Source organism: Hesperophylax consimilis, chromosome 20 (genome assembly GCF_061612785.1).
Source record: "Hesperophylax consimilis isolate HC1 chromosome 20, BYU_Hcon_1.0, whole genome shotgun sequence".
NCBI lineage: Eukaryota > Metazoa > Arthropoda > Insecta > Trichoptera > Limnephilidae > Hesperophylax > Hesperophylax consimilis.
This window is the reverse complement of record NC_142855.1, coordinates 22341480-22356593: the sequence shown is the minus strand read 5'-3', so window position 1 is coordinate 22356593 and position 15114 is coordinate 22341480. Positions and strand designations below refer to the sequence as shown.

Here is a 15114-nt window from a genome sequence, read left to right as displayed (position 1 = left end):
AATATATTACAACCTTCCACGTAGCATCAAACAAATAACCGTCACACTTAAATTTAAATCAACACTAAAAACATTTCTTTTAAACAAATGTCACTACACCTTGAATGAATACCTTACATGAATTAAATACCTTTGTTTTTTTATTTTTTATTTACTGTTATTTATTTTTATTTATTTGTTAACGTGTAATTGTTGGGTTATGTGATATAATGTGTTTTTGTTGGGTTAGCTGGAAGAAATAGGATGTAACCTATAAGTTATACCTTTTGTACTCTTTTTAAAAAAAAAGAAAAGATTTTGTTAAGTACCGAATTTAATTAAAAAATGTTATTTTATACACGAGTAATGTGTGTTTGTGCACGCATCGGATCCTTCACTGGGCTTGCATAAGTACCATATGACAACAAGAGCTTCATAGTCGTTCATTGAGCTCGATCGTCTACTGAACAATGAGCAAATAAAATGTTTTGGTTGAATCGAAAAAAAAATTTTCCGTAGAGTAGGATCCGATTTTAAAACGGATCCGTTTTTAAAACGGAGGTGTGAACATGGCTAAAGGGTATCCGATTTTAAAACGGGACCCACCTCCGATATGAAAACGGGAGTGGGAACGGGCAACGGGAACTCTATTATATAATAAATATTGTTTTTTTAATACATTTCTAAAACCAAATGCGAATTTTTGCGACGCCATTACAGAATGTGTTTTGTTTTTAAAAATATCGATTTAATTAATTCACGTGTGCATTGGAAATAAAGTTATTCCATTATAGTGATTTGTAAAAAGGGGAAAAATATAAATTTTTATACAGATTGGGTAACTTTTAAACAAGTTACTTGCATTTGAAATCTGTAGCAATTTAATAACAAAAATTCGCCATTTTAGGCCATTTATTGAATTAAGGTAACACAGTAAGTTTTCGATTATTTCGTTTATAATTAATTAATTTATTTCAAATTTGAACGAATTCAACAATCTTTACGTTTGAATGTATTAAAATATTTATAAATATTTTTTTGTATGTAGTATTTTAGAAAATATATAAGAATTTTGAATATAAAATATATACTGACTATATATTTTATATTCAAAATTCTTATACTTAATTTATATCTTGACTGTGGAGTGTTTTATTTTTTTATATTTTTAATGTCGCTATTTCACTGTGGATCTGTGTTGTGCTATCATATATTTTTTACAGTAATCCAGCTTTAGTAATGGTGAGAGAGGATCGCGCCTAGGCCCAAAAGGCAGTAAGGGCCCAGTCTGCTTCCTTCCAACTGTAATTTGAATGCAGAAAGTTCCAGAAGCAGGCGGTGCGGATCCTTCTCCCCACTGCGCCCCCAAGAAAAACAAAAAAAGTAAGTGAACGTGTTTAAATATGCATGATACAATATTATTGTTTTCCTGAGTGTTCTGCAACAGTGAGAGTGAGTTGGATTAGCGTTGGTTATATGTGCATTGTACACATGAGGTAGAATCGGAGCTGTCCATGACACTGATGTTGATTTTTATTTATTTTACCTCCTGGCTTTTTACAGAATCAGTTCACGCGTGAATGAGAAAAATCCGTTAATGTGATTAATGTATATGTTTTCAGAATTCCATCTCCGGAGAGAATAGGGTGTCCTTTTTCACTAGGGACACCAGCAACATTACCTTCACCAGTTCCCCCAACATTGATATCTCCCGCTACCTTCACTCCCTTACCTGGGACATCACGGGATGAACCGCGGTGGGGTGATAATAGCGAGCTGTGGGTGGACATCCCACTCTACCAAGAAGTGTCTGCTTTTGGAAACGATGAGTTTATTTTTTAAAAGATTCTTCAGGATGCGGACCGTAATTGAAAAATAGATGCATTAAATTAATTTGTGATTTCACAAATTACTTGGTCTGTATTTCAATTACGGACCGCCTCTGGTACGACGTTTGAAATTAACTAATAGCACGATCAAATGAATCAAATACTTGGGGCGGGCAATATCAAGGGTTAGAATAACATCAGTGTATGTATGAGACGATGTATGCATGTGAATAAAGCAAATAGTATGTCTGCCAAAACGGAGTTGTTAAGCGGTCCATAATTAAGTTGTTAAGTGACCATATACAATATTAATGGCCTTGAGAAGGACCGTTTTTTCTGTGGTTAAATCCAATACAAACTTTTCTCATACAAAAAGCCCGAACATATCGATAGACTGAATGGTATATCTATGTTTCGTGTCTTGCATTTTGCATCGTTGAACAATACCATTGTTACTCCGCTTATCTGAAGTAATATTGTATTAACTGCATAATATTTGTGTTTCATTTATAATTGAATTGTCGCCTTGTACGTAAGTAGGTTCATGTTATATTGACCTAGTAAGACCTAAGCCCCTTAATTGGTGCATGTTTATTTTAGGAATATGTCACATTTAGCAACATTCGTTTATACCGATTATATGTGTTTGTTCATTGTAAATTTACAGCCGCCGTCACAATTGCCAATTGAGGGATTATTATGTTTATCTGTTTACACCGAACCTTAAACTTTTTCCTATTAGTCAATTCCATTAGGTGTTACATCACATATTTTTTTCTTGCGTTTGTTTATTGTCAATATAGTTTATTTTACTCTAAACCTTGAAATATAAACCATTGTTGTACATTTAGTTATGTATACCATATCTGATCACAAAACACGGCTAAAACCATTGAAAGCAACTTCCCTGTTCTAAATGGGTACACAGAGTGATACTGAGGGTGTCTTTCTCTCAGATGACCTTGGAGCAACTGGTTCGACTTCCTCAAAAGTATACCACGCTAAAGATGACAGTTCTAAACTTATACTAAACTTGTATTGTCACGTTATTACTCATTTAAGTAGGTTAATCCAAATAAGTATATTTACTGCCAGTCAAGTTTGTGCATTTGTCAAGTTAATATTGCACTTAGTTCTCTATGGGAACTGAGCGGTCTGTTGTTTCATTGGTGAAAACGGCCGTGAGATATTATACATTTTGATCCTATTTTTATTATGCATATGTTTTTCCCGCACTGTTATTTATTGCAAACATAATTCTAGGCCATGGAACTTCCGAACCCAGAGAGTGTTTCCATCATGGAGGAGCCAGTGTCCCAGGAAGAGCGTGGAGGTGAAATGCCGTATACAGATATAGATATCTACCTCCCGAATCTGAAGAAGGAATGTTTGCAGTATGCGGAGAGTACTCCGACAACCAGTAAGATAAATTACGAAAATCAGAAGAATATTATAAACAAATAATTGAATAATACAAATGTTTAAGAATGTTTTAAGAATTTGACGAATTCTTTCCCGTTTCTGAATGATTCACAGACAGGACATATATCATTATTTATGACGTCCTCTCTTGTCGTTCATTAGTTATGCTGGTGTCCTTGGGGCCCTTTTTATTTCTTAAATAAACCCCAGTTTTTTTTCCGCGTCTACAAGATTTATCAATGATTTCTTCAATCGTAAATTTATATATTTAAATCAAAAAAGTATCTTTTCTTATAACCCCTCTCGGAGAAGGAAGGCCGTAATTTTTTAATGTAATAGGTTATTCGTATTTGCATGTCAACTAAAATATTGTTGTTTTGTTTATCCAGGTAGCATTAATGTGGAGACTGTTACCATCAAGACAGAACCTGGACATCGAGAAGAGTTTGGAAGTGGAATTCCTTACTTAGATATTGACATAAACCTCCCGGATGTTAAAAAGGAATGCTTGGAGCGCTCCGAGATAATTTCCCACACAGCAGATATAAGCGATTTTGGTTTGTTAAAGTTATCAATTCGTGCTCTCCTAATTTATGCGTTTTTATGAATTTACCGTACTCAAGAGATTTATGCTTAATCTTTTTCAGACTTGTCAAACGTGAAGACGCATCCTAGGGATAAAATATTTTTTTGTTCCCGTTGCATTTATTACTGCTATCTTAAGTCAGCATTACAAATGCACATGAGCACCCACAGTGGAGAAAAACCTTTTTCATGTTCCGACTGCAACTATTCGTGTTTACGAAAAGATTCTCTAAAAAAGCACATGTTTATGCACGGTGGTATAAAATCTTTTTCATGTTCCAACTGTAACTTTATATGTTCTACAAAGAACCAATTAAAAATTCACACGTTTACCCACAGTGAAAAAAAACCTTTATCATGTCCCGACTGTAACTATTCATGTACTACAAAGACACAACTACAAATACATTGGTTTACCCACAGTGGAGAAAAACCGTTCTCATGTCCCGACTGCAACTATCTATGTTTTACAAAGTCGAGACTAAAATATCACACGTTGAAACACAGTGGAGAAAAACCTTTTTCATGTCCCGACTGCAACTACCTTTGTTCTGCGAAGGTGAGTCTAAAACATCACATGCTCAAACACATTGGAGAAAAATCTTTTTCATGTCCCGACTGCAACTTTCGATGTTATAGAAAGGGGGTTCTAAAAGGGCACATGTTAATACACACTGCAGAAAAACCTTTTTCATGTGCCGACTGCTACTTTTCGTCTAGAAGAAAGGATTCTCTTAAAAAGCACATGTTCATGCACGGTAGAATAAAACCTTTTTCATGTCCCGACTGCAAATTTCGATGTATTACAAAGGGGGATCTAAAAAGGCACATGTTTACACACAGTGCAGAAAAACCTTTTTCATGTTCCGACTGCAACTATTCGTGTAGTAGAAAGGATTATCTTAAAAATCACATGTTCAGGCACGGTAGAATAAAATCTTTTTCATGTCCCGACTGTAACTTTCGATGTTATCCAAAAGGGGATCTAAAAAGGCACATGTTTACACACAGTGCAGAAAAACCTTTTTCATGTTCCGACTGCAACTATTCGTGTACTATAAAGGATTCTATTAAAAAGCACATGTTCATGCACGGTAGAGTAAAATCTTTTTTATGTCCCGACTGTAACTATTCATGTACTACAAAGAGACAACTAAATATTCACACGTTTACCCACAGTGGAGAAAACCTTTTTCAAGTCTTGACTGCAACTATCTAAGTGATAAAAAGGGGGTACTCAAATTTCACATGCTTACCCACAGTGAAGAAAAACCTTTATCATGGGCCGACTGCAACTATTCATGTTCAACAAAGGGAAATCTAAGACGTCACTTTCTGACCCACAGTAGAGAAAAACCGTTTTTATGTGCCCACTGTAAGTTTGCATGTTCTACAAAAGGACAACTAAAAATTCTTACCCACATATATATTATATATATTCCAAGCTGTATTTTGTATTTACAAAGTGTATTTTAAGTTGATCCTTTAAATAAATTTTTTTTTCAGCATGCATATTTTAAGGGAATTTGTTATAACATTTAGTAGCTAAGTATGTGTAATGGTGTTGTGCCGTTGTTATATTGAGTTACGGGATTATTATTTGTCCCGTGGTTTTCGGTCTGGTGCTCAATTACTCTATTTTTAGTTTATCTTTGTGGATTTGAAGTAATGGATTTTTGATAGATTCTATTTAATTTAAAAACTTAAAAATTCTTGGAATAATTTAGTTTTAATCTCTAATTATAATTATGGAATAATTCGAATAATCTGACGATTCTTTGAGAATCATTTTAATGAGTATTCTTTGGATTACTTCCAGTGGGGCTAAGTTAGTTTTATAAGCTCCTTCCCAGCCTATTACTTTGTACTGGATAAGTGTTTGGGCTAGTGCTTAGTTAACCTTTTGCATCATTGGCTTTTGAAGAATATTTCTCAGTTTGAGGAAATTGTAGTAAAGTTTACGTATTCTTATAATAGTCTGTCGAATATGCTGTGTCCATCCAATGTGTTGATCTATTATTATGCCTAAGTATAAAAAAAACTTTTTGGCAGTATTGAGCATTTTTGTGAGTTGCAATCGTCAGAATAATTTTTACATGAGCTATAAATATTAATTTTCGAATTTATTGTTGAAAGGTTTTGTCCGTTAGTGTAAATGTTATGTAGTAAGTTTTGTCCTTGATTAGTTTATCTTACTGATTGCACGTGACCAAGGTATGTTTTACACTATGTTGCTGCGGGATTGATGTGGTGGTGCATGCTCTGCGATTTGTAGTCGTAGGGATGCTAGATTTATGGAGGATATGGTCAATTCATAATGATGTTCTTGTCGTTTAGATAGATAACTTTCGAACCATTCTATTACATTTTTTTATTAATAAGTTGTGATGTTCTTGGTGCGGAGTCTTTCTTATTTTGCTTTCAGGACTTTTAATATAGCTCAAGGCTCGTTATAGATTGAAACTCTCAAGGTTCGTTACAGATTTATTTACGATAAATGATTACTACAACCGAGCTAGTACAATAGAGGATGATAACGTCAGTTCGCTAGTGGGGTTATTTCTCGTCTGCCGGAGAGCCAAGCTAAACTGGCCATCTCCGTAAAACGATCGGAAATACTCGGCGTTCCCGAGCAGTTCCGAACGCTTGTCAGTGTTGTCATACACTACATCTTCCCCCCTTTAATCGAACGTTACCAGTACAATGACACATACATTTACAATTTTAGACTCTATACATTTACATGTTTACAATTATTTTCTTAAATATAAATATTCCATTATTACACACTATTTTATTTACACTATTCACATAAGACCATTTGTATCTTTCTTGGGAAGGATTCATCTCGGTCGAAGTCTTCTCGGCCATGGTTCCGGATGTACAACCTCTGTACTGGGTACTGGTTCCGAAAGTACCTCCGAAGTACTGGGCATCGGTTCTGCGCCATCCAGCATCGCTTCCTCTCCCTCTGTCAACCTGGAATCAGGAGGAAAAACCGTTAACTCACTCCACAGGTTGGACAATTCCTTCTCAGACAGCTCAGTCCTCGTGTCATCAGACGCGGAATCTGGCAAATCTAAGATTTCTTTGCTCCAGCTGACAGACAAGCTCCTCATCTGATCAACATGTCGCTTCCATACTAAATGTGAATCACAAGTTTCAATCAAATACAATTTTTTTCCAATTCTACGTGTAATAATTCCCTTTACCCATGTAAATTTATTATTCTGTCTGAAGTCTTTCACCAGACATTTCTGTCCTACACTGAAATTTCTGGTTTTCACACCACCATAATTTCTATTCCACTCCGGCTGTTTAGATCCCCTTTGTTCGGTCTTTGTCGGAATCAAGCTGTCAAATGTAGACCTTAGTTTCCTACCAAACAGTAATACTGCTGGTTCGACTCCAGTCGTTACAATGTGGAGTATTCCTATAATCGGACAGAAAATGTAACAATTTATCCCTATAATCCCCCTGAAATTTATTCCCTACCATAAGTTTTTTTAGGAACCCCTTGGTAGTTTTTACTGAGTTCTCAGCGAGACCATTACTCTTGGGGTGCATTACAGGTGATGTCATGAATTTAATATTGTTTTCCTGTAGGAAATGTTTAAAACTTTCTTTCGTAATAGTTGTTCCGTTATCTGAAACTATTAGTTCAGGGTTACCAAAATTAGCAAATAACTTTCTCAATTCATATATTGTATTAGCTGAATCTGCCCTTTGAACCTCTATACAATCGACCCATTTCGAAAATGAATCGCAGACGACCAAAAACATTTTCCCTGCCAATGGCCCACAATAATCTAAGTGTAACCTACTCCAGACCTTCCCTGAATTAGGCCATACAGATAAATGACTTTTTGGAGGTGACTGCTTTGTCGACGCGCAGTCTGGACATTCCTGGACAATTTTTTCTAAATCCTTGCTCAGCGATGTCCACCAAAAATAACCTCTGGCCAGACCCTTCATTTTGACTGTCCCCAAGTGTGAACAGTGTATAAGTTCTAAAATTTTTTTATGCAACGAACTTGGAACGACGATCCTATGTTGCCAAAATAGACAATCCTTCACGATCGAAAGTTCATTTCTTTTTATCCAAAATCTCCATAAGATATTTTCGCGCTTAATTCGTTTTGGCCAGCCCTGCCTCAAAAAAGTCAGTACCTCTTGAATTTCCACGTCCGTTTTAGTGGCTTCCGTGATTGAATTGACGTCTAAGTGCTCACAATTGCTAACATAACTCACGAAGTCTGACCCGTAATCTTCATTGAACTCTTCAATAGTACTTTCTATCGGTAGACGAGACAGAAAATCTGCCTGATTCTTGCAGGATCTTACGAATTCCGTTTTATAAGTAAAACCTGCTAAAATTATTCCGTACCTTTGGAGCCTATTAGCTGCAAGAATTGGAATATTTTTATGTTCACCGAGAATTTTCATCAAGGGCAAATTGTCCACGCACAGCGTGAATTCTCTACCATATAAATACTGAAAAAATTTATTTAATCCGAAAACTATAGCTAAAGCCTCCAAATCTAAGATGCTATATTTCTTTTCCGCGTTTGTTAAACTTATGGATGCGAAAGCTACAGGTCTCAATGTTCCGTTTGCGAAAACATGTACCAGACAGGCCCCTAGCCCCGAATTACTCGCATCCGTATACAATTTTACTGGAAGGTGAGGTCGGTAATTTGTTAATATTGTATTTCTACACAACAGATTTTTTATCGTGTCCACTGCGTTAATGCATTCTCTAGAAAAAACCCATTTGACCTCCTTTTTTAAAAGATTATGAAGTGGCTCCAATATTGACGATATATTAGATATGAAACTCCGATAAAAATTGACGAATCCCAAAAAACTTTTTAATTGATGAATATCCGTTGGATATGGTGCGTTTTTAATGGCTTCTAATTTATCCGTTTGCGGTTGAATTCCCTTTTCAGATATTACGTACCCCAAAAATTCTAATTTTTTTACAAAAAATTGACATTTTTCAGTATTGTCACATAATCCGCATTCTTGTAAACGCTTGCAGACTGCCATGATGTTGGCCAATAAATCCTTTTCATCGATGCCCGAGATGATAATATCATCTAAGTAGAATGCTACTCCTTTTAGTCCTTGTAAGCAACCAGCGATAGTTCGAGCGAAAATCGCCGGAGCGGACTTGAATCCAAACACTAATCTATTGTAAACAAACAACCCTAGATGCGTATTAATCGTTGTGAATTTTTTACAACTATCTTGTAATTCTAACTGTGAATAAGCTTGTTTCAGATCCAATTTTGCGAAAATTTTCCCGAACTAACCTTATTAATAACTTCTTCTATTCTAGGAAGAGGGTATTTCTCTAATTCTGAAACCATATTTAAACTGCGTTTATAATCTACACAAATACGAATCTCGCCGTTTTTCTTAACTACTGGTACAATAGGAGACGCGTATTCACTGCTCTTCACGGGTGAAATAATCCCATCTTTAACCATGGATTTAAGTTCTAGTTCCATCTTTTCCCTAATCGCATATGGTACTGGCCTTGCATTACATAAAAAATGATTCGCATCTTCTTTTACTTTAAAATTCACTTTAAATTTATTAAAACGTCCTAATTTCCGGGCGAAAACATCTGGAAATTTCCCTTTAATTTTATCTAAACCTTCCTTTCCTGATGAAACCGAATTAATAAAACCTTGTACTGGAATAGTATTTAAGTTGTAAGCTTCCATGAAATCTCTACCAACTATCAGTTCTGACCCATTCGATACTACAATAAACGTTACAAATTTAACAATATTATTGTATTCGACCTCGAATTTTAAATTACCGACAACACGCAAATTATTTCCGTCATACCCCGAAATGTTCCGTGACTCGGGAGACAATTTTACATTCCCAAAATGTTTATAAAACAAAGCTTCTGGAAAAACACAAACCGAAGAACCTGAATCAATCATAGCTTCGAAACATTTACCATTCAATTTCAATTGTGCCTTGATTGCCTTAACAAATGAAACATTATCAACATTATTATTATTACAATTCCAAAGTGATTTCACTGATCCGTTCTTGCAATTTCTTCGTAAATGCCCTAATTTTACACAACTAAAGCACTTAGCTTCTTTAAATCTACATTCACGCGTGTCATGATTTAATTTTCCGCAGATGCCGCATTTTATCTTCGGTGAAGACGTTCTATTACGTTTATCTGGTCCTCGCGGATTTTTATTATATGCCCGATCCTCAAACGATCGCGCCTGGGGAGAACGCCTCGAGTTTCTTCCCACTAAATTTACTTCCGATTTCACTTCCCTATGATCGGTTTCCGGACCTCTGGCTGCCGTTGCAAGCTCAACTAGTTGATTAAAACTTTGTTTAGGCCCATCAATGAACAATTTTACGCGTACCAGACCCGGGAGTAGACCGATTGCGAAAATATCTATCAAATTGTCCTCTAACCTTGTACCGAATTGACAATAAGTACTCAACCCTCTGAGTCTAGCTGCGAATTCCCTTATAGATTCGTTCTGTTCCTGTCTGGCTTGAAAAAACGATTCGCGCTCTTTAAAAAGTGATCGGCATTTAATACAATGTTTCTCGAGAAATTCAATTAATTTCTCATAATTAACATCTGTTATTTTAGCCGGAAAACATAAATTAGTCAGAAGGGTTAAAGTCTCCGCTTCGAGCAAGTTAATCAGATATGCCCTTTTTTTAATCTCCGTGATATCATCATGTAACACGAGGAACTGATCTAACTTAAGACGGAATAACTCCCAATCCCCGCTTATGTGAGAAAAAGATTTAATCCTCTCGAACTCCATTCTGACGAGACGGAAAGAAAATATTATCACAGAATACCCCAATACCACAATACTACGGGCGAAATTTCAATTCCCCGTTACAACAATAATAAATTATCCGACGTTTCCTACACAAGAAAAATACAAATGACTTATCTTTGCCTTCTGATAGTCCTTTCCTCGACTATCCGGATCCTGATTTCCTTGGATAGCTGCACAGCCCAAAACGACCAATGTCTCCTGACTTGGCTCCAGGGATAATCCCCGACGCTGTGCACGTGGCCTGACTTCCGTGGATAGCTGTTGTTCGTAGCCCAAAAACGACCAATGTCTCCTGACCTTGGCTCCAGGGATAATCTCTGTTGTGCACGCCGCTGCAAAGATTTTTGTTTCCGATAACCCTTTCCTCGGCTATCTGGAAGATTCTTGTTGTTTACGATAACCCTTTCCTCGATTATCTTGGATTTCGGTATTTTTCTTCTGCTGCACCGTCCTTTCACGGTGACAAAAAAAATTGTTCCTCTTGTCCTCGGCTGTAGGTAGCCAACAAAGTCGGTGTGACTTAGTTCCCTCTGCTCTTGTTGAAATAATATCTGTATCCGATGGCTGCGCCACTGTGATGTTCTTGGTGCGGAGTCTTTCTTATTTTGCTTTCAGGACTTTTAATATAGCTCAAGGTTCGTTACAGATTTATTTACGATAAATGATTACTACAACCGAGCTAGTACAATAGAGGATGATAACGTCAGTTCGCTAGTGGGGTTATTTCTCGTCTGCCGGAGAGCCAAGCTAAACTGGTCTCCGTAAAACGATCGGAAATGCTCGGCGTTCCCGAGCAGTTCCGAACGCTTGTCAGTGTTGTCATACACTACATAAGTCTTCTACATCATTTGTTTTAGTACATTTACTGTGATGTAATCGAAACCAGGGCTTGCGGATATTCGTTATTTTAAAGTTATTTTGTTGTGTTTTATTTCTTTTTATTGATTGTAGCACAGATTTGTATTTATTACCCTTACCTATTTCCCAATTTTTTTCTTAAAATAATTTTCTTTTGTTTTTTTTTATCAAGTTTTTAAGATGGTTTCTACATTTTTTATATAATTCTAATATGGTAAAATCGTTAGGTTCTTTTCGGGTTTGATAAAATAGTTTTTCTTTATGTCTTATTGATATAAATATTTCAAGGACTTATTTTTCTATGTTTTCATTTGAGTTATATTTTAATATTAAGTCGCATTTAATTTTTGAAGGTTTTTCGGCATCTTCGGTACTTAAAGTTTCCCTCCAGTCCTCTAATTTCAATGTTTAATGTGTTTATGTCGTTCTGCTGTATTGCATTTAAGTTATTGTAAGCTAGTTTTCCGAATGATAGGTGTTATTTTTGTAATTTGGCCAGCCTGTGTCCAAAAATGATCTATACACGATGGAGTTTGTCGGGGCACAACTCTGGTGTAATCTTTAATCATGAAATCAAGTTCATTTCAACCATCATAAATTTGTTCGACGCTGTTTGAGCCTTGAGCTATGTTGAATTTGAAGTCACCCGTCACTTTAGTATTTTGACATTTGTTGTTATTTATTACATCTTTATTACATCTCAATACATTGTCTAGTTTTCGAGCCGTGTGTTCGGTATATAGTAATAATCTGATAAACCTGATTATTTATTTTTATTCGTAATGCTTGACAGTTTTTTTTTTTTTTTTTTTTTTTAATTTGTGTATTACAGACTGTGTGTCCATTTACAATACACATGTAACATTAACTACACAATGTAAAGAATAATAAATAAATGATACGAACCAATGAAAGAAAAAGAATAGAAATAGTAAATTTGTATGTGTTATGTTTATTTCTTTATGTTTTTATAAACCCTGATAAAGTTTCGGGTTGAACTGAAACCGGTTGGTTAGAAATATGTATTTATGTAATAAAGTGGTATTCAAACAAAGTTATTTTATTATAATTATTTTATTATACATTCATTCATACTAAGAAATACGTTTTCATTTTGTAAGGTGTTAGAAAGACCTGATTTTCGTTTGTTCTTTGCGTTTAATATTTCAGGGATTTTATGCCTCTTTGTTCTATCTCTGTTCACATTTTCTGATTTATTAATTATAGACATTTGGGCTTCTCTATATCTAGTAGTGTAATTGTGGTTAATAGGTTTTTTGTGTTCCGGAATTCATCCAGCGTTAATTGGTAATCTACGCTATTACGTATGGGGAGTACGTTACACAATAAAAGCATTTTTTTTAATCGCCTTCACATAATCGATTTTTTTTGCCTGCTATCAATCTTAGGAAACAGAGTTGTATTTGCTCTATTTTATTTAAGTACGTTAATCCATAGATATTGACTCCGTATCCTATAATTGATTCGGCTAATGAATTATATATATAGTATAGTATATTTTCGCTAACAATATTTTTAAAACATGTAACATTTACAATGTTTTACTTCATTTGGTAAACTGTTTACTTGCATTATTTAACACGTAGGCTCCGATATCGACCATGTTGCCACTCGAATATTTGCTGTCATTTCTCCACTTAATTTTCCGTCATTTTTATTAATACGGCTATCCCAACCCTTGTTCGTTCCTCGAACAAGGGTTCCTCGAACTATGGTAACAACTAACGAGGACAGAGGGTTAAAACACAATACTAAACCGAGAAGTTATTACAAATAGAACATCCAATAGACAGTCCTTATGATACGTGGCCTAAAAGCATGTTCCTAAATTCAAAATGGAAACAGTTACATCGTCAGCAATTTAAAACTTTTTGGATTGTTTTTGATTTCATTTGGTGTTGATCTTTCGGGACTAAATTGTGATTTTTTTATGACATCTGATATATATTTTGAATTTTGAAAAAGATGTTGCTTTATTGATTATTAAAAATATGACTATTTACTAAACTTACAATTGATGGTGGAATTCCATTTTAATATATCGTAATAAAAAAAAATTAAACTTTTTCCAGTTTAATTTTATTGACAAAGGCGGATTGTCAAATTTAGCATCACACTTTATAGAAAACAAACACTCGTTTGATAAAGACAGAGACGTTAAAATTCTCCATACTTGTAATAAAGGTCATAAACTAGATAGAATAGAATCTTTAGAAATTACCCGCTTAAATACAAAAATGACCCTAACTAATAAGCAATAAGAATCAATTGCTAAGTCTCCGAGTTTGTATCCATTGTAATTTCGAAATTAAAATATGTATTAAAACAATTAAAAATATATATATTTATATACAATAAATAAACGAATCCCATACATTATAAATATATTAACGATTTGATATTAAAATTAGGTGTTTCATAATTCACTTCAATTGTAAGGTTTTTCCCTGAACAATATTGAAATGATCAAAACCCTTGTAGCCCACCCCTCCCCCTCCCCCCCGCGCCTCCTCGCCCACCCCCTCCCCAATATGTTATGGATGTAAACCGTAGACTAAGAATATTTAGTACCAGTCTGAAGATTGCTTTAACGAACTGAATCCGGTTACGGTCAAGAAAATTAAAGTGGAAAACGTTTTATATTTGTTTTATTATAATATATTAAAAATTACAAACATTCAAAAGCGTCAAATTCATGTTTTTAATTAATTGTGATTTAAGGAAATATGATTATTACAAAAATACATGTAAATAAACAAATTAAAATTTATATTTATAACGAAAAATAGAATATTAAACTATTAACGCCCTATTGGGCTTTAAAATTATTACATTATAATTACAGTATATAAGTACAAATGTGAAAAGATTGTTATATTAGTTACAGTATATAAGTATAATACCATTACAATAAGTTTAGTATGAACATATTATTATATTAGTTACAGTATATATGTATAATAACAGTACAACAAGTGTGAAAGATTGTTATATTAGTTACGGTATATAAGTATAATACCATTACAATAAGTTTAGTATGAACATATTATTATATTAGTTACAGTATATATGTATAATAACAGTACAACAAGTGTGAAAGATTGCTATATTAGTTATAGTATGTCGGCCTTACTCATGTTTCCAAAACAGCTGTATTACGACAGAATTGCACGGAATCACGGCCGGGAAAGTGAACTAATTCGTGGTTCAGTTCGCGTCTTGTTCGCTAGATCTGGACAAGATCTAGACGATATAGGTACTTTTTTTTCTGTAAGACGGTAAAAAAGCTACCGAATCTTTATTCAGCCATGACCTGCGCTCAAGCAGCTGGAGGAGGAACAGCAGAGACCACACTTACAATGTTGACAGTCATGAATAAAATAAATAAATATTTTTATTCCAGATCAACATTATAGTGTTGTCGTAGCGATAGCTACGCAGTTTTTCCTCCCCTTCCAGCTGTTTGAGCTCGGCTTCGTGAATGGCAGAATTAATCGTTGATTTTATTTTCAACTGGCCTATCTTTGGTAGTTTTTTTACCGTCTTGCATATGCCCAGAAAAAAGTGAT

General features: G+C 34.7%; 1 protein-coding gene across 1 annotated transcript; it reads left to right on the top strand.

Annotated features, from left to right (window-relative positions):
- The first annotated feature begins 2143 nt into the window (after positions 1 to 2143).
- Positions 2144 to 6938, top strand: LOC149414346 (uncharacterized). Its single transcript, XM_089644142.1, has 5 exons — positions 2144 to 2340; positions 3072 to 3228; positions 3620 to 3787; positions 3878 to 3985; positions 6742 to 6938. The coding sequence occupies exons 2-5, from the start codon at positions 3075 to 3077 to the stop codon at positions 6936 to 6938; spliced, it is 627 nt and encodes a 208-aa protein (XP_089500268.1). The 5' UTR covers positions 2144 to 2340; positions 3072 to 3074.
- Positions 6939 to 15114: the final 8176 nt, after the last annotated feature.